This window comes from Octopus bimaculoides, chromosome 7 (assembly GCF_046866305.1).
Source record: "Octopus bimaculoides isolate indiv1 chromosome 7, ASM4686630v1, whole genome shotgun sequence".
NCBI classification, from domain to species: domain Eukaryota; kingdom Metazoa; phylum Mollusca; class Cephalopoda; order Octopoda; family Octopodidae; genus Octopus; species Octopus bimaculoides.
This window is the reverse complement of record NC_142934.1, coordinates 45358015-45380264: the sequence shown is the minus strand read 5'-3', so window position 1 is coordinate 45380264 and position 22250 is coordinate 45358015. Positions and strand designations below refer to the sequence as shown.

The following is a 22250-nucleotide window of genomic DNA, read 5'->3' as shown; positions in this document are numbered from 1 at the left end:
GAACGCAGGTTTGTGTACTTCTGGTTAACTCCATACACACACACACACGCACACACATACACACACGTGCATACGGCAAATATAAATGCATATATGCATATTACTTTCTTCTCCATCTATTTATACATGTACATACATATAAACGTACATGTATAAGCATATGTGTGTGTGAGTTTGTGTATGTGCGTATGTATGTATTATGTTTGTATGTACACGTATGTATATACACATATAACAACATATAAATAATAAGGCCCACGCGTTTGCGGAGGGTACGATACGGGCGTTTATTTTGTTTGAAGTGCGGTTTGACTTAGCATGTCTCGTCCATAATTTCCAGACATTTCTATATATGTGTATGTATGCATGTATGTATGTATGAATGTATGTATGTATGTATGTATGAATGAATGTATGTATGTATGTATGTGTGTATGTATATATGTAGGTATGTATTTCTTTGTGCATGTCTGTGTCTATGTGTGTATTTATATAAGAATGTATAAATATGCGTTTGGTTACTACTATAGGAAGGCATCGCCACAACTGTACTTTAATAAATCATTTAGTGAACTATCGGTTACGAGATGATTCCGGCAGACTTCAGATCAATAATTACTTTTTTTTTATGTAAACACGAGTTTGATGTAAAGGAAGGAAGGAAAGAAAGAAAGATAGATGGAAAGAAAGAAGAAAGAAACTTAGAACAAAATATAGATAAAAATGCAATACCAAAGCTTAACAGAAGAAACAAGCTGAAAGTAAATAAAAAAGAAGGTAATGAAATTATCTCTATTTGTATATCTGTGTTTGTATTGGAATGGCATTGATCAAGAAAGAAAATATTGGAAATAGTTGTTTCATTGTGTGATATTACATATCATCGTCGTTGTAATCACCGTCGTCATCATCATCATCACCGTCGTCATCATCATCATCATCATCATCATCATCATCATCATCATCATATCACCACTACCACCACCGTCGCATCATCGTCGTCGCATCATCATCATCATTATCATCATTATGAAACAACAACAATATTTGTACTATCAGCAGCAGCAGCAGCAGCAGCAGCAGCAACAGCAGCAGCAGCAGTAGTAGTAGTAACAGTGGCAGCAGTAGTAGCAGCGGCTGTAACCACTATTATCTTCATCATAATCTTCATCATTGTCACTGCAATCAGCACCGCCACTATCACCACGATAGTAACAAGAGCTATCATCATCATCATCATCATCATCATCATCATCATCATCATCATCATCATCATCATCGCCCCTAGCATCAAAGCAATATCAAAACAACAGCCACAGCTATCATCATTATTATTATCATCACCCTCACCTCTCCTGCCGCAATCTACAACTGAATCAGCGTCTCTTGGTTTATTCATCACAACTACCTTTGATGGCGCCACCCACGCAGTCTCTGATAGAACTAATTGTTTAAAAGGAGCTTCTACCAAGTCGCTCAACTTCTTAGATATAGCAACCAAATATCCCTCAAATCATATCTTACTGTCTAAGACAGGAAAGAACAAAATAGATTATATGTGTATGTGTATATAGGTACGTATTTATGTATGTCTGTATGGGTATAAATATATATATATGATAGATGTATATATACATGATAGAAATATATATACATGATAGAAGAACCCTTATACACGTTAAAGTTAATTTAAATCTGAAATTATACATTCAAATTATTTATTAATTATTTTAATGTGAATATCTAATATTTAGTAGACTTGCCCTTTACATTTTTCAATGCAAGGATCTTATTAGGCATGCTACCGATCTAATGACGAATATTCTCTTGAGAAATTTCTTGTCAAGTTTCATGCAGTAATCTCAATAGATCTGGCTGTGAGTATGCTTTGCTCTTTTTATAAATTATTCTGTTCGTTATGACCCAGACGTGTCCAATAGAGGTCATATCTGGTGACTGGCTTGGCCATGGAAGCTTTTTAATGCCATTCTCTTCCAACCAGCCTTGGGTCTTTTTAGCCGTGTGACAAGGAGCCCCATCTTCCATAAATAAAGAGTCTTCTTTAATAATTTCACCACTGGAAAAGATTGGAAGGAGTCCTTTCTACAATATGGATCTGAGTTTATGCTCTCTTCAAACTCCACCAGCTCTGATCGACCATCGCTCCAAATTGCTCCCCAGTCCATCACAGAATAGCTGCCGTATTTAATTGTTGGCTGCAAGCTTTTCACTTCAAATTCTTGATCACAGGGTCTCCAGACCCACTCTCGACTACTGTCAGAAAATACAGCAAATTTGAACTCATCAGAGAATATGACAGTCCCAATGCCTCTCCACCATCTCACTGGCCCAATCTTTTCTTTGCTTGATATTGACTGGTCGAAGAAGTGGCTTCCTTCTTGCTGCTCTGCCATAGTAGCCAAGTTTGTGGAGATACCTGACAACGTTTCTGGGATTGACATCAACATATTCTGCTGTCAGAAGCCTTGAAACAAGGATTATCCTCCACACTTCACTTAACACAGCGAAAGGTCCTGTCAGAGGGCCCGAGTCGACCTGGGCGAGGTAATGTGGACTCCTTGCCCTCCCTGGTGAATTTCACAATCACTCCTTTAACTGTAGAAAGTGGGATCCCAATGTTTTCTGCGATTTTATTCTGACTATGTAACATGATTAAACAACTACATATAGAATCTGAAACATAAATATGTCAATTAATACAAAATATAAAACTTTTCAAGTTAAAATAAGCATAAAACTATGTTTTATGGCGTGTCTACTTACTTCTGAAATACATTATTTACATTAGTTACATGCCCATGGGAATATGGTGTAGTGGTTAAGAGCACGGGCTACTAACCCCAAGATTCAGAGTTCGATTCCAGGCAGTGACCTGAATAATAATAATAATAGTAATAATAATAATAACAATAATAATAATAATAATTTCGAAAAATACCTTAGGAATGAGAAGCCAAGTTCGAAATTTCCCCAAGACACCTGATGAAGGCTGGAGGGTTTATCAGCCGAAATGTTGTGTTAACAACAAACAAGATGAGGACAAGTATCCGTCAATTGTAAATAATGTAAATAATGTACATAATTCCTCATTTTTTAAAAATATGGAACTGTACTTCTGTCATGTCTGTGTATATATTAATATTTAGCAGAAGCAACAGAGTGATTCAAGTTCCGAGAGTTTCGTGTGTTTTGCACCAACGGCACGAAACTCTCGGAACTTCAGTCACTCTGTTGCTTCTGCTAAATATTAATAAAAATATACATGTGCTCATATTCTGAGTTCTATGTTTTTTGTTTCCATCAACATACCTATATATATACATATTTCTCTCTCTCTCTCTCTATCTATCTATCTATCTATCTATCTATCTATCTATCATATTTATCGTTTAATCATTTACGTTGCACCACGAGAATCTCCGTGTGGAAACAGCACCTTTTACTCTCAGAAATAAAGAGACGTTAAGCCCGATTCGAGTAACCACTTCTCATCAAAAGAAAATATAAAATAATCTAATATATTATTAAATCCGTCCGAGGATATAGCAATGTGCAGTACAACTAGAAACGGAGATGAAAATAGGATGAATTCTTTGTCTTTTTTTCTTTTCTCTTTTACTTGTTTCAGGCATTTGATTGCAACCATGCTGGGGCACCGCCTCGAAGATTTTAGTCGAACAAATCGACCTCAAGACTTATTATATTTTTGTAAATCCTAGTACTTATTCTATCGGTCCTTTTGCTGAACCGCTTCGTTACGAGGACATAGACAAAACAACACCGGTTGTGAAGCGGTGGTGGAAGACACACACACACACACACACACACACACACACACACACATACACACACGCACACATACAGATATATGCATATATATACGACAGGCTTCTTTCAGTTTCCGTCGACCAAACCCACTCACAAGGTTCTGGTCGGCTCGAGGCTATAGTAAAAGACATTTACCCGAGGTGCCACGCAGTGGGACTGAACCCGGAACCATGTGGTTGGGAAGCAAGCTTTTTACCACACAAACACCCCGCAAAAAAAGACAACAAAAAAAGAAAAAAGCAGAAGACGTACTGCTCAATTTCCACTAGCCCCGTTTCGTTAATTGAAGCCAAACTGAAGTTGCCATATAAAACGATATAAAGAGGTCTGTTATAAATATATTTTGCTGCAGTTTCAGATATCTTCATGCGGTTGACAGTCTGGTGAGGAAATTTGTTTTTGATAATAAACATTGCTATATTCACAGCGATAAATGGATGGGAACGGTAAAAGGCTCTCCATATATTTTGTATATACGAGTTGCGTTTAGCTCGTTGTAATTATTCCAGCTTTCAGAGGTTTTTACAAACCTCACGTACCTCTGGAATTTCTCTTGTGTACCCTTAGGAGTGTGTATACCTCAGTTTGAGAACCGCTGATCCAGATAATCGCAAGACAGCTAAGGACACAGCTTGTTGTCTTTGTGTGTGTGTGTTTGTGTGTGTGTGTGTGTGTGTGTGCATGTGTGTGTGCATGTGTGTGTGTGTGTGTGTTTGTGTGTGTACGTGCGCGTGCGCGCGCGCGTGCACTTTATTCAATTAACCACTAATTTTACTGGTACTTATTTGATCGACTCCGAAAGGATGAAAGACAAAGTCAACCTCGGTGGAACTTGAACTCAGAACATAAAGATAGACGAAATGTCGCTAAGCATTTTGCCTGGTGTGCTAACGATTCTGCCAGCTCACTGCTGTAATCTATGTAATCGACTCACCCCCTCCCCGGAAATTGCTGGCCTTGTGCCAAAAACTGGAACCGTTATTACTACAGTTTTTAAATCCCTTCGTTAGAAAGTTCTACTTTTTTCCTTTGTCTTTTTCTTAAATGGATTACCTATTTAATAAAGACCAAAGAAAAACTCAGGAGATTAATTATGCTTCCACCACATATCATATGACCTAATCTATTATTTGTGTATAAGTATTATTCAGGCGGTGAGATTGTAGAATCGATGTTGTATTTGTTGCAGCTCTTTACGTTATGAATTCATATCTCATCGACGTCAACTTCGTTTTTCGTCCTTCTAGAAGCAAAAATTGTTTAAAACTACATAAAGACCGGGATCTTGTATGACTGGTGACAGGATAATAATGTAATGTTTAACTTAACAATGCTTCGTGTTCTATCCTTGCGAAAATGGAGTATTATATGAAATCCTTACACAATCAGATTATCTGGAACTTTGGAAACATTATATCCAAGCATGTAATGTTATAATATTATAGACGATATAAGGTGGTGGATTGGCAAAACTGGTAGAGAGTTGGACAAATTGGTGGAAGAGCTTAAGATAAAATGGATAATTCGTTACCGCAACTTCTTCCATCCTTTCAGGGTTAGTTAACCTAAAACACAAGTAAAGTACTTGAATTGATTGAACCAAATATATCCTCCTGTTCCAATGTTAGAAATCAAAAATCAATAACATAGAAAACAGAGTTTAAATCACGATTTACACAACATCATCGTTCGTCATTCTGGACTTGATGAAATAACGTTCCGGCAATAAACCGTAGTGGATCTTATCAAATGCACTTTCCATCAAAATATTTGTCTGCGTAACAGTTTTAAAAGTCAATATTATAGAGGGTATTGCTTCGAGCTGTATCAATCATTAATTAGAAATATGGTCTCCTTCGATAGTCCTATACAAATACATTCCTTTAACTATATCTTACTTTAAAAGCATAATTTCTGTAAAATTTCTAAACAATTAACGATGATAGTAAATGCTGAAGAATTACATTGTAAAATGCAGAACAGGGACAGACACCGCGATTGTACATGTGTAGGCCTTCTTACATTGAGTTATCTCATCAGTAAATGTCCTATTGTTATTTCAGAACTAGCTTTAACGTTTAACATTTAGCTCGAAAGATACCATACTTCAGCATTCACAGCGAATAGATTTCTAAACAATACAGAAAGATATTTTCAACTTTCAAAACGTTAACCGAAATTCGAACAACACCGGTAATTTTATTTATTATCTTAATATAATAGGAATGTAAAACTAGTTTCTGTTGAAGACGTTAAAATCATCTAAAAAAGCTTCGTTACAGGAGCTTCATCGTCAGTAGGGTATAATAGGTGTGAGGCAGCTTACTTACTGCAACTAACTCGATCGTCATGAAAGAATATACGACTACTGACAATCCGGAAATATCAGTAAAATACTAAACACAAGACATAATTGCACTTCAATAAGTCTTCTGACATTACCAAGATTAACAATTGATCAAAATTATATGTCTGTATTTATATACAAAAATATATATAACACGCACACGCGCTCACACATTAGTGTGTGTGTATATATATATATATATGTGTGTGTGTGTATGTACGAGTATATGTATGTATATATATATATATATATATACATATATATATGCACATATACATATATATATATATATATATATATATATATATATATATATATATATATATATATATATATATATATATATATATATATATGTATATATATATATATGTATATATATATATATATATATATATATATATATATATATATATTTAAATATATATACATATGTAGTGTAAACTGTCGATGAAAAGATTACTCAATACCATAATAGAGTTTAAAATATATTTCATATTTTAGTCGAGTCAGTCTCTTGCTATTCTGAGTTTCACCTGCTGCTGCACAGGATCTTCGCTTCGGAAACACATGCATACATATACTTGTGTGTGTGTGTGTGTGTGTGTGTGTGTGTGTGTGTGTGTGTGTGTGTGTGTGTGTGTGTGTGTGTGTGTGTGTGTGTGTGTGTGTGTGTGTGTGTGTGTGTGTGTGTGTGCGTTCTCTTCTTCCTTCTTTCTGATGAAGGATTGATGTTCAAAACATATAGGCGCTCTTATTTCATTCAATTTTTGAGGATTTATGCAAGGACTATATTTCTCAAACTTTGTTCTTCATGTATTGCTCATTTTAATATTTATTGATATTTATTCACCTTACAAATCTACCTATCTATCTATTTATTTATCTATCTATCTATCTATCTTTCTATCTATCTATCTATCTATGTATTCCTTTATGGAACCAATAAGGTTCTCAATTATTTTTACAGAGTGCATTGAGGCATTTCTTCTGAGCTCATCTTCTGATATCCAGCTTCTAACCTTTTGTTTTCCTGGAACACAAGACACCTGTTCAACTGCAGTGTTTGAGTTTTGTTTTGGCATTCTCAACAAGTCAGCTTGAATTTCACTTCACTGAAATCCCGCTTCTCGGTGAAAAAACTAACAATTGTATTTTTATTGACTAACAATTAATTCACACCGAAAGTGTGTAAATTTGTTGTATCCACTCAGTTCAATACTTAGTAGTAAACCGACCAATTTAGCCCCAAAAGAGCTGTCTTACTTAAATTATCAGCTAATGAAATACAGTGGGTTGCAAATTGGGAAAAAAAAGAAATAAGACACATTAAAACTTTCACATATTCTGTTTAATGTTTATGCGATTTTTTTTATTCATGAATCAGGATTTACCAAGATTTATTATGTAATTTTACATACGATGATAAGTACTTTATCAGTTATAAAATTACTCCCAATAATAAAATTTCGAATAGATGTAGCCCTTAAAATACACGCAAAATTTAAAATATCCATTTTTACCCGATATGTCAGGTACTATAGCTTCATTTCCTTTTCAGGAGCATATTTTCAAATCTTACAGTGCTTCAAACGAATTAAAAGAAAATACTGTATATTGTTTTAAAATAAATATTACACTATAAAGTGTAATATTTATGTATTTATTCAAACTTGAGTGGCCAGATCATCAGGTTAAATAAATAAATAAATGAATAACACCGTGTCTTGAATATTATCATTCGTTTTCGTTTACAAACTGTGACACTAGAATATGTGTATATGCACATACAAACATGCATATATACAAGCATACATGTATGTATGTATGTATGTATGTAGGCATGTATGTATGTACATACATTTTACAAAAATGACGCCACACAAATTATTGCAACAAGAAAATTGAATTTGATTTCTATTTTTCTTTCTAAATTCCCGGGGCTATACATATTGGATGGTTGTTAATGAGATAGAAGGTTGTCGAGTGTTTTGTTCAAGACCTCCTCAATGGGTTTATTGCATTTTAATGAAACTCATTCTATTCAAGATTTTTATTTTACGTAGACTTATTACATCCACTTATCACTTCACTCAGTGAAGTGAATCGCGGTTAAGTTCCATCCCTATCAATGTCTTCTCTGAAACATGTGTTTTTAAAATTCTACACGCCTAAGTTTGTTTCATTAAACGACAGATATTCGTTTAATCAGTGCTAAAAGCCAAAGAATTTCTTTTTGCTTTCATTTTTTTTGCTTGCTTTTATTTTTTATTTTAATTTTTTTTGGGGGTTTATTATTTAGAATGAACTTTCATATTAATTAACAGCAAGTTATATTTTTATGTTTGTTTTTTCTTTTATTGTCTTTAATCAAATAATGAATAAAAGAATAGACTAGAATGTTGAAAATGGTGTATTGAAGTTTTATTAAAACGCTTTGTCTTTATTTGCAAAAATTTTATTACAAATCTTAGTTTGTATTTTTTGGCTCTTTGTGAGTGTGTGTGTGTGTGTGTGTGTGTGTGTGTGTGTGTGTGTGTGGCTTACTGGTTAAAGTATTGGGCTCACGATCGCAGAGTTATTGATTTGCTACCTAGGACGAAACGGCATATTGTATTGATGAGCAAAACATTTTATTTGATACGGCCTCAATACATTAAGCTAAAATGAGTGTTAGTGGCACTTGCAGGCTAACCCTGAAAAAAGTTGAATTCCTGTTCAAGGTGGAGTCTTCGTCACTCAGCCTAAATGTCTTGAAAATTCAGATATTCTTTGACCTCACAAGTCTATAAGCACAAAGCAGACATGGCAAGATTCTATTCTCTCGATTTTGCATAGATTTCTAACATAGGCAGGAATTCACACAAATTTCGAAACGGAACAGTCAATTATATCGAGCACAGAATTTCATTGACATTTGATTTTATCGGAACCACAAAGATGAAAAGCAAAGCCTACCCACAAAATGCATTCTGACGTAACTAAGTAACACTTCAACGTTACTCTCAATCCACTGTCAATACTTTCGTTTATTTGCTAGCATTCAAAACTTAGTACAAAATACTTTCCAATATGTAGGAGATGTATAAATTACAGTCATATAAAAGCGAGAGATAGAGAAAGACTGTTATACAAGATATATATAGGAAAAATAGAAGTTGAAAATGCACTGAAAATAGTTAAAATATTTTTATTAAAATATTTGAGCTTTAACCGGTTTCACAGTTTACACTGATTTTCAAAATGTTCAAATAGAAAGACGTCGCTTATGTCACAGCTGTCTTGTTTCTGACAAGTGTTTAAAGTTTGCCCTGTTTTTATAGGGAGGTCATGGCTCAAATTAGTCTGTTTTGAATAGGATTTGATTGGTAGAGGATAGTCACATGACTGATCTTAGAAATTTTTGTAGGTTCCCACTACGTCCGTGTGTTAGTATCAAGTGACAATGTTTGGCATCGTAAGTTAAGACTGATACAGTTGACTGAACAAGTCCAAATAATCAATGCTCTGAATGTTTTCTCTTAAGTGCTTGTAGAGAATGAACATATTATTAAGTTTATAACTTTTTGTACGTTTCTCGCTACGTCATTGCGTTAGTGTCATGCGACAGTATATTTTGCGCCTAAAAAGAGGGTCAATATGGTTGAGTGAACTAGTTTAGTTATAATCAAGACAGACCAAATTTAATCTGTCTGGTGGAAGAGTGGACAGGAGTCGTTTGTATGGAGGTCCAGATATATGAACAATCTAAATTAATATATGGCCTGAACTTCCACAAATATCTACTAGAAAACTGGAAACGTTACTTAGATTACTGCCTAATCCTATGGACGTAGACATTTGAACGACTTATAGATTTCAAAAATCTAATCAATAGCATAAACAATATTAACTTTACCATGGAATATAATAAAACTCAACTACCATTCCTGGATATACTAATCATCAAAAGAGATAAAATCATCGAAGCAGATATTCACTACAAACAGACAGATTATAAACAATACTTACTATTCTCTTCATGCCATCCCAAAGACACGAAGAATATCTCCTTCAATCTAGCAAGAAGAATCTGCACAATTGTCTCAAACCCTGAAACTCGCAATAAAAGACTCCAGGAACTAAAACAAGTACTACTTAAAAACAATACTACTTAAAAACAATATCCATTAATGCTCATAGACAACGGAATAGAACGTGTCAAAACAATAAAAATCGAAGAACTATAAAAAAAACCTCTCCAGATGCATCCAATAATCTACCCTTTATTGCAACACACAAACCAAGTAACATAGAGGTTTACAATATAACTCACCAGAACATCCCACTTCTAAAACAAAACCCAAAAATAAAACAAGCATTTGAAATACACAAAATAATCAGAAAAGACAATCAAAGTCCCTTAAAAAATTCCTCACACGTGCTAAATCCCCGTCCACAATTCTTACACCAACAGTCAAAAACTGTGGCCACCCCAAGGGTCAACATTCTCGCCATTATCATTTACTGTGTTCCTTGTGTTCCGGTTCTTCAGACTTAATAATGATAAAAGAGTTATACTTCACAGATTTATATATACGTTCGTGCTGTTTATCTTTCCTGGATCGATAGGTTACTGAAGTGCTATTATAACCCACCCTCCAAATTTGAGGCTTTGAATCTATGTTATAAATCATTACTTTTTCTTTTCTTTTTCAGGAAGTATATATATGCACCAAGATGTCGAGGTGTCGGTGCCAAAAGATCATTCCCAATGACGAACTTTCAAGACAAAGAACGGTAAGGAAGATGTTTTGACATTTAAATCATTTCATAAATCTGTCTTGTTTTCTATTTTACTGTATTACTACTTGCATAGCGAGGACTGTGCAGTCTCTAGATACACAGACATTCTAAATTGCATCAAAAGTAATCCTCCGGAATAACGAGCAAACCTTCACTACAATCGCAAACCAACAAAATAGAACCTTCATGCAGTCACTCGATACGTTAGAAATAGCAGCAAAATTTCATCAAATCACATACTACTGTCATAAAAAAAAGATGAACACATTCGCATATTACTATCTTTAAAAAAGAACACATTAAACAATGATCTAGTTATCCATAACAGGTCTGTTCAATCGAACATATGATCAAAGCTGTTAGTATTATCAATTAAACTTATGATCAAAACTGTTAATGAGTATTATATTAGTGAGTCTACCACAATTACATCAATAATAAGTCGTTCTACTTTGAACGACAGAGATGTTTACTAGACCTGTTAGTAGTCTTCCCATCATATATCACATTAAATCACCAAATTCCTTCTCGGAGTCTCCTTTTAACCGCTCTCATGAATTTTCTCTAGAAATTAACTTGTGCGAGTTTAAGCTGATCTTACTGAGACAAATAAGTGATTTGTTGAATGCCTTTTCTCCTAGAACCAACCTTTATATCAAGTAACCCTCAAAGTGACTCTCAATCAAGGGAATTACAGGTATACAGGTAAAATCACACTACGAAAGAGACCGTTCAAATAAATGAATAAAATAATAAAGAACAGTGCTTCTAGAAAGCAGCCACCAGAAGAGTAAAAGGCAGTTTAGTGAATTACATGGCCTGTTGCTGATTCTTTTGCTTCCCTGATTAAGACCAGATTGTTCCGGTCTTAACTCGGACTACCTCTGTCAACTTTACATGATCCTCCTTGTCCTCAGACTTTCACATTATCTTCTTATTCGTCACATTTCCACCCACGTGTTGGCCAAACTACATTTGTTGTTTACTTTACTCTCATCGCCAACCTGAACACACATAACTTATCCCTGCCTGGATCTATATCATGAAACCCACTTATCTCTCCATTGTGTACAGCTGTCCAACCTTACAACGTGACTGGCCTGCATAGTAATCCATGTTAGCGGGACAGTTAAGTTGAATTTTTTTCTTCGCCAAGCATTCGCCTTTATTCCCCCTTTCTGTGACTGTCAATCCATGAAATGGAAAAAACTTTCAAAATACAAAGAACTGGAAATAGAGGTAACTTGAATGTGGAATCTAAAAACAGAAACAATTCCTATCATAGTAGGTGCCTTAGGTATAATAAAAAAATATTCAGACAAATACATAACAAAAACACCAGGACTTACAAATATATATAACATACAGAAAATTGCACTACTGGGCACTGCACATATCCTACGCAAAACACTTTCAATACAGTAACCATAAGAGCACCACAGCAAACCACAGCACATACCCAAGGCGCACAGAGCTGCGCTCGGTAGTGAAGTGAAAGCACGTTATAAAAATAAAACTACTGAACAATAATAATAATAAGAGCACTCAGAGAGCGTTTACATCCGCCAATGCAACACCAACGTCCTTATTTCTTTAATTAGGCACAAGACCTCATAGAGAAGGGACAACACAAAAGACAGACAAAACAATACATTGGGGGTACATAAAAACATATAACGAATGAATTATGAATATAAATGAAAATGAAGATGGAATGACTTACTTGCCCCACATAAGCAAGTAGTTTCATTTTACTGTTTTTAAATAAAGTGTGCACTTATCAGTCTTGTATCTTGTTAGTTTTCCTTTTGTTTAAAAATCCACACAGTGTCACACCAAAAATTCCCTCAAATCGTCAAATATTACCACTGGTGGCAAATCATGGTAACGAAATCGAATTCCTGTCATCACTATCCTGTCGCCAAATATTTCCTGCAACCTTCTTGCTCTTTCTTCCCCCAACAGCACCGCTTTCTCATCTCGATGGACCCACTGTCAGCCAATTTAACCCTTATTACATGTTTCATTTTTGAAATTTTCTTTTCTATCTCTACACTTTTTTGTAACTTATCATAGTTCTTTCATATTTTCCCTTCGGTGGCTCTCTTTGCTGTTCTTCATCACTCTCTTCCTCTGTTGCTGGTATTCCCGTATCTGTTTGTTCTTCCTTCTCACTTTCATGTCTCTTCTTCTTCCGTCCTGCGCCTCCTTACTAGTTGAAGGCAACGGTCTTTCTGTTCGTTCCTCGCTTGGCTCCTCATTCCTTCTTTTCTCGTTCTTGTTCTCCTTTGCCTTTCTTTTTTTCTTCGGGCTTTTAGGTGGAGATTCCACATTACTCCTCTTTCTTTGTACCATTGTATATTTTCCCACCATTTCCTCCTCCTCCGCTGTTGCGCCCTCTTCTTCCTGGCGCTCTTTATCCGCCTCCTCCTGTTCGTGTTTCTGGGGACACTTTGCTTTCATGTGTCCCCTTACCCCACATATATAACATACCGGGGGGTCTCCCTTCAACCACGATTCTTAATCTTGTCTCATCTGGTAGCACTAGCTCTTCGTCCTTCCCCACCCCCACCAGTTCACCTCCGTCGTTCTCGATATTTTCAATACCTGAGTGTCTTTCTCTGTGTTATAGAGGATGGCTGCCACCAGCCACGCCTCATCAATTTCTGGGGGCACTCTACTTATTCTTACTCTGGCCGCACGTTTGCCAAGTAAGTAGGTTGAAGTGCCCACTTGCTGATCTCAAAGGCACAGTGGAGTATTTCCTTGCTTCTTCTTCGCTTACGAAGTGCACCCTCACTGTGCTGTATTTCCTTCCTCTGGTGTAATATGTCATTATATCCTTTATCTCTCGTAGACATTCCTCTACCGCTTCCTCCGCTGCTACTTCAACATTTTTCGTTGCCACATTCAACGTTCTATAAATAATTGTCCTTTTTTCAGTTTTTTTTTTTCAAGTATTTCTTTAGGGGGCGTCAACCTCAGGCTGTCCCCCGCCTTCTTCAGCAAACCGTTATATTTTTTAAAATTCTTCTCCTTTAATTGGATTTCTTGGACCTGCAGTACCTCCACTGACAGGCCTTTGTCAGTCACCGCAGCGTAACTGCCCGCCGGTTTACTTTCCATGACGGTATTATTCATAATTTCACCCATAAATGGGGAAGAAATAATAAAAGCCAGTTAACAACAACAATTTCGACAATTCCAGTTAATAACAGTTCAACAATTCAGTAAATTAACAATACAATGCAACAAAATTCACATGGAGCAAACACACTTCTAACACAGCTCGGAATCAGATGATTCGAAAAACAACACAAGCGACAACGCCGACGTCCTCTCAACGATTAGCTAGAGATGATTTTTAAAATGAGAATATCTGAAATAAACTCGACTGCTCTCACAAACGAGAATACTAAAAATGAACGCAACCGCTCTCAAAAATTAAGTAACAAAAAAAAAAAAGAGGACAGGAAAAATAATCTAGAATCCTTGTCCGGGACCGGATTGATCCCAAAGTCTAATCAGTTCGTACCAGTCACGAGGTCAGACATCCCTGAAAGTTTCATCTGAATCCATCCAGCAGTTCTTGAGATATCTTGTCCACGGACAAACAAACAAACACGACTGAAAACAATACCTCCGCCTTCGCTAAGGCAGAAATAATAATAATAATAATAATAATAATAATAATAATAATAATAATAATAATAATAATCCTTTCTACTACAGGCGCAAGTCCTGGAATTGGGGGAGGGTGTAAGTTGATTACATCGACTTCATTGCTCAACTGGTACTTATTTTACCGAGCCCGAAAGGATGAAAAGCAAAGTCGACGTCGGAATAACTTAAACTGAGAACGTAAAGACAGACGATATATCGCTAAGCACTTTGTCCGCCATGCTAACGATTCTGCCTGCTCGTCGCATTAATAACAACATCAGCAGCAGCAGCAAGCAACAACAACAGAAGTAACAACAACAACAACAAAAACAATAATGATAGTAACTCAGTAAATCATAAATCATTCCGATATATTTGTAAGATATATATATGTTACATAATGTATATTTATTATGTAACGTATTTTGATGATCACCAAACAATAGCAACTCCTTAGATTGTCCATCCATCTTGCATGCTTTCTATTGATTGCAATAATTCTTCGATTTCTGTTTTCACTACAATGGTGGATACTGCCTACTGTCTCTCATTCTCTCTCCCTCTCCTCTCTCTCTCTCTCTCTCTCTCTCTCTCTATCTATCTATCTATTTATCTATTTACACACACATATATGTATATATGTACGTATATATATTATTTTACGAGTCTACTTAATCTAGATATATATTTATTTTATATCAACTCCTATTTATCTTTTACCCAATTACTACCATTTGAATGATCTCCCTCTTATAATATTGTTTGCTTTATACATTTTCTGGTATCAATAATCTCCGTGAGAGAAATTCATTCCTCTGTATACCATTTATAATGTTAGATATCAAGGATATTCTTTATGTGGTCTTTTTTTTTTTACTAAATTGTCATTACTTTTCCGACTTGATATTATATCGGTCTATCTTTGACGAAATCACTAAGGCTTCTACCTACCGACCTCATCTACTTTAGCTATGTTTGTCCTTGGTGTTTCATCCAATGAATGTAGTAAATCATATTCTTTCGTGTTATTTTTCTTCGGTCATAAAGCATTATAACGGTGGTGAGATTGTAAGACATGGCAGATCAACATCGAAATAAATAACAATAGCGTATACTTTCGTATATGCAAACTGACTATACCTATCTATCTCTCTCCCCTCTCTCTCTCTCTCTCTCTCTCCCCTCTCTCTCTCTCTCCCCTCTCTCTCTCTCTCTCTCTCTCTATCTGTGTATCTCTCTTCCTACACATACATACATACACACATACACACATAGATACATATATACATGCATATGTACATATATATATACATACATGCATATATATATACATACATACACACACACACACACACACACACATATATATATATATATATATATATAAAAATTTATATATAACGAGGGTAGCATTGTTAATACCAAAAGGCAATCTTTATGTTTAACTTTATGTGGATGTTTTGTTAGAACGCTGATATTCGTTTTGAGAGGTCCTCTCATTGAGACGTATGGACCATAATATATACATACATGCATGTGCGCGCGTGTCTGTGTGTGTGCGTGTGTGTGTGAATCAGGGACTGTTAGTTCCGGCCAGATTGTTCCTTTTATATTAGTGCTGAAAAAATTCACCTCAGGATATATATTCAGCGCTAAAGATTTCATAGAACAAAACATAACATGTTAGTGATAAAACTTACATAGCGCCTCACTATCTGTATCCAAAATGTTTATTAACAATGGTGATTAGTAAAGTATATACATGTATACACACATACATACATACATACATACATACATACATACATACATAGATGCATGCATACATACATACATACATACATACATACATACATACATACATACAACAGCAATAAAAATAAATACATTAATGCACTCCTGAAAAGTGAAGTGAGCAACATTGTACGGGTTGGTAGTGAAGTCCTCAAGAAACACTCTCTTCCTGATGATCTCTTATACAGCCCCAAGTCAGCTGGGCTCTCTTACCTCAGAGAAGACCTGGATGGAAAGCACTCAGCATACAAAAAGAATGCATGGGTATGTTGCCCGGAAACTTGAAGAAGGCAGTAGAATTGACGCAAAACGCAGCCTCTCTTGGACACAAGACCACTACATCACATCACACTTTGAAGGCTATGCATTTGCAATCCAGAAACAGGAGATTGCCACAAAGTACCTGGTGAAGAAGAAAGACAGTGACGCTCTTGTAATCCCAAGGTGCAACCGCATGTGTAGGCTATGTCATGTTTCTGTGGAAGACATTACGCATGTGATTAGCAGCTGTCCTAAAATGTCGTCACGGTACTACCTCTCTATGCGGCACGATGTTATTGCTAAAACTATTTACGATGCCATCTGCAAAAAGTCTGTCCTGAAATACGCTTAGAAAATCCCTCTGTTTGGGAATACATTCATAAACACCAACTCAAGGAATACTGATGGAATATTCCCATCAAAACTTCTGTCAAATGTAAGCATAACAGGCCGGATATTGTTGTTTGGGACAGAGGGGCAAAGGTATGTTCCATCATAGTGGTTAGCTGTCCCGCAGATATAAATATCTTTTTGAAAATCAAAGAAAAAGAGGATATCTATGGGTAACTACTTCGAAACCTCCAGCTTCTATATCCAGACTGTGAATTCATATCCATACCAATAATAATTGGAGCACTAAGTTTTCTTAGTAAATGCTTAAAGGAAAAACTGGGATTTTCAGAAAGAGAAACTGACCGGCTGATTTGTACATTACAAGTGCAATCTGTGAGTGGAACAGTAAAAATATGCAAAACTTTTCTCAAGTTCCAAGTGTGAATTTGTCTGAGTTAACTACACCACAAACAAGGAGCCTTGTATCTTTGTTGGAAATCGGCTCCCTCCTCAGTGGAAGATTTATAATAATTAAAGATATGAGACTATGAGACATACATACAATACATACATATGTGTGTGTGTGTGTGTGTGTGTGTGTGTGTGTGTGTGTGTAACCTATGTAGTAGATAAATACATTGGACAAATTTAGTTATTTATCTGTTGACTGAAACTATGATGAACAGCCTCAATCAATTTTCAAACCTTATTGCGTTCTCATCAGAGGTGTCTGCATCAATTTGAACAAACCCAGAAAATTAAGCAGCCAATCTGTTTATATTCTCAATAAATCCAATTGTTACAGCGAACTGGAGTTACTAATTGCATATCGTAAGTGATTAACACTTTATTTGATATCAAGGGCCTATCAACAGGGATCTCAGTTCACACAACATCAAGGTATGGTATCATATATGTTACCTATGCAGTAGATAATACGAGGTTCATAATGCTGCGTTGAATGAAATATGTATGAGTACAATCATATTTAACTCAATCGTGTACACTCGGACATAGAAATGTATTATGGTTCGCTCTATGTTCACCCCAGAAATTTCCTCGTGTGAAGTTATTAATGAACGCCTTTCATTCTATTAGTCAATTTCTCCTTCATTAACATCATTACTGACATATAACCCTTATTATATAATTTTTCCTCCCTTCTCCTAACCTTGATTTCCTTTCCTTTGATTTTTCTCTAACTAAACTCCTTCTTACTAAAATTGTGAGCTTTCTTATTTATCACTAGGATGTCTTCCCTTCTCTTGACCTCTCCCATTTTGTCTCCTCCACCCATCCATCTCCCTCATTAATTCCTGTCTATTCATTCGGTACCTACGTTCGGTACATCACTCTCAGACGATGAATCATTCTTCACAGTAAATCAGTTTATTCCACTTTTGAAAATATTTTTTAAATATAATTTTCCAACATTGGTTTTCACCAGTTTTCTCGGATCCTATAGTTTACTTTATATAAAGTTTCTGTACCAATTTTTCCGATGATCTTTTTATGCAACTAAACCAACTATTCATGCTTAACAAGTATATGATGTTCATTTACTAATAATGATTTGTATTCTCTTGTACTCTTGTATTCTCTTGTATTCTATTTGACTTAATGATTTGTATTCTCTTCTGGAAAACTTAATTGACATAAAATTCTCGCTCATCCGCTTCACACAATCAGAAACTATAAAGTTATAATTCCCCTCCGTACATAATGTCTATTTGAAGAGGATTTTGTTAATTTTCAGTTTTATATAAAACTCTCAATCTCCTGTTAATATGTTGGAGCCACTCAACACGGCGAGCTGGTACAGTCGTTACCGCGCCGAGAAAATCTTTAGCGGCATTTCGTCCTTCTTTGCGTCCTGAGTTCAAAATCCGCCGAAGTCGTCTTTACTTTTTATCCTCACGGGGTCGGTAAAATAAGTACCAGTTGGGCATTGAGGTCGATGTAATCGATTTACTTCCTCTCCCGAAATTACTAACCTTGTGCCAAAAGAGGAAACCAATATGTTGAAGCCATTCAGGGGAATGTATACATCATTTGATTCCACACTAAAGATCCCCACGCTAATACATCTGCCGCCAAGTAGACGTCTTTCCTTGACCTGCGAACGATTGCCATCATATTACTTCCAAAAGCAACATGAAATATAGCGACATTGTGCTGTGATATATAATTTACGTTTCACCAAGCTTACTGACAGTTGCTAACGACTACAACATGTACACTAAATAGGGAATACTTGCATGAATTCTATACAGGGGATCTTATACGCTAGAATTATAGATGAAATTAATCTTAATTGGCTGACACTATAATTAGCAGTCACTGTAATTTTCTAAAATAGTAGGAGAAAAATATCCAAAGAAATATATATTTAATGATACCCTTCGAAACCAACACACGGTATTTAAAAAGTATAAAAGCAGAGAGAAAGTTAGTCCTAATTTTATTTATATTTTTAAACAGAAGCTTGGGGAAAGATAAAGGATTCTGAATACTTAAGTCATTTTCTCTCACTTGCCTAGAAACATACATCACTGTGTGTTTTTGTATGTATCCATGTATGTATGCATATATGTATGTATGTATGTATGTATGTATATGCATAGGTAGGAAAGAAGGTATATATATACATATGTGTGTTTGTGTGTGTATACATACTTATTTATGTGTGTGTGTGTGTATATATGATATGCCCCAGTGGTGATATTGTCCGATCCCTCATCGCCATTGATATGTCCCATGACGACGACGTATTTCGTCGTCTCTACGGGACTGGTCCGAACGGCGTACCTTCGCCGACCGACTCCACTGTGGACCAGCCTACTTCTCGCTTAGGGGCGTCTGCTACAACAGATATATATATATATATATATATATATATATATATATATATATATATATATACATATATATATATATATATATATATATATATATATATATATATATATATATATATATATATATATATATATATATATATATATATATGGTAGGGGTACACATACGAATATGTACGAGGTCTGATCAATAAGTATGCGGACTGTTGGCATAGTAACGAAGCTAAAGCACGCAGAGTGAAGCCGCGTGGCAAAAATTTATCTTGAACCCTGTTGTGCATGTCCACTAAGTTTTAACGTTCTAGATCACTTCCGCTGTTTACAGCAATGCATGGAAGGAACGTGCGTAACGTGCGATCTTCGCATTGACCATGAATCTACATCACATTTTGCCAAAAGCTTGGCCATACCTACTCAGAGGCCTACGCAAAATTACAGAAAGTGTTCGTAGAGGATTGTATGAGCTGAAAAAATGTCGATAGTAACGAACGTTCTGGGAGATGTGCATGCAGCTGTGAAGGAAAATCATCGAAGCACCATCCGTGAGTTATCAGAGAATGTGCAGATTAGTTACGGTTCAGTTCAGTCCATGATCACTGAAGATTTGGGTATGAGACGCGTGTCTGTCAAGTTTATGCCAAAACTGCTTTCAGCTGACCAAAAAGACACACGGGTTTCAGTTGCACAAGATCTTGATTGTGTCGAGAATGAAGAAAACTTTTTGAAAACTTTCCGTAGGCCTCTGAGAAGGTATCACCAAGCTTTTGACAAAATTTGATGCAGATTCTCTGCTCAACTTCCTCTGTCACGGTCAATTTGACGACCACACGCCACACACCTTCCTTTCAAACATTGCTGTAAACAGCGGAAGTGAGCTAGAACGTTAAAACTTAGTGCGTATGCACAGCAGTGTTCAAGGTCAATCTGTGCTAAGCAGCTTTACTCTACCTTAGCTTCATTACTATGACAACAGTTCGGATACTAATTGATTAGACCACGTTTGCATGTTTGTATGCATGTATGTATGCATGATGGTGTGTATGTTTGTTTGTATTGTACTCTTCTTCGTTCCTGCTTGACAACAAGTTCTGTATTTCATTGAGTTTACTTGTTCCAATGAACAACCATTATCATTTTTATGTTTCAAATATTAAATTTGACGGTAGAGCACATTGTATGATAGTTTACATGCAAGGGACGGCGGTATTTGCAATAACGGATTTTCAGTTCGTTCTTGTTTTCGCTTCGTTTACTATTTGTGATAATCAGATTTTATGTCAACTATATCTTGTATAAAAGATACAAATAACTTAGGTATTGCTTTCCTTCCTCATAATAAATACTATTAATGTGCAAGACATGGTTCTATGTCTGGTAATGTATACACGCACACACACACACACACACACACACACACACACACATACATAAATATATATATATATATATACATATATATATATATATACATACACACACATACATATATATGTATGTATATACGTTACCCGGATATAGAACCATGTTTCGCATATTAATAGTATTATCATGAGGATATGTATGTATGTATGTTTGTATATATATATATATATATATATATATATATATAAACAATATATGAGTATATGCATATATATGTACATGTATGTACATACCTTCATCTACATGTACATATGGATACATAACTGGGTACATGACGTGGCAAAAGAACATGGACAAAATGATAAACAAGGTACAACAAACAAGCAAGCCACATAGAAACATCTCCTTCATCAGCTGCCACCATTAAAACACCGGCGTTTCGAAGAATTAAGGCAGTACGCATCGTTGAAATGGTTCTTCCCACGAACACAAATTAAATTATTTTCATGGAGGGTAGTGGCGGACGGAAAACGAGACAGGAAAACGAAACGGTGAATGAACAAAAAAGCAAAAAGGCTGTACAGCCAGACGTGAAGTGTGTATGTATTGAACGCTGTGAAGCACGAACAGGAGGGGCAAAGAAGTACGTGCGAGCTTGGGGAGTCCAAGAACGAAAAGAAATAGCAGCCGGACACACGTGACCAAGGTTGTGTAAAGAGAGAGAGTAAGAGTAGCAGAAGGAAAAGAAGGGAAGGAAGTAGAATAAATGTGAGCAACGAGAGGTAGAGAGAGAGAGATAGTAGTAGTAACGGTGAGAGGCGAAGGACGAGTAACAAGACAGAGAGAGAGAGAGAGAGAGAGAGAGAGAGAGAGAGAGAGAGAGAGATAGTAGTGATTTCGTTTAAGTAAAAGTGAATTGTTGGAAACAACGCTGATATCATCTGAAGCACAATACCTGTAACTTAAATACATAACCTGATTACATTTATGGTACAGAT

General features: G+C 35.7%; 1 protein-coding gene across 1 annotated transcript in view; it reads left to right on the top strand.

Moving 5' to 3' along the window:
- LOC106868937 (uncharacterized) overlaps nucleotides 1-22250 on the top strand; it is a 100421-nt gene that overhangs the window by 60523 nt on the left and 17648 nt on the right. Inside the window, exon 3 of the mRNA XM_014914411.3 lies at nucleotides 10895-10975. Coding sequence (XP_014769897.1) covers nucleotides 10895-10975 — 81 coding nt within the window. The remainder of the gene's footprint in view (nucleotides 1-10894; nucleotides 10976-22250) is intronic.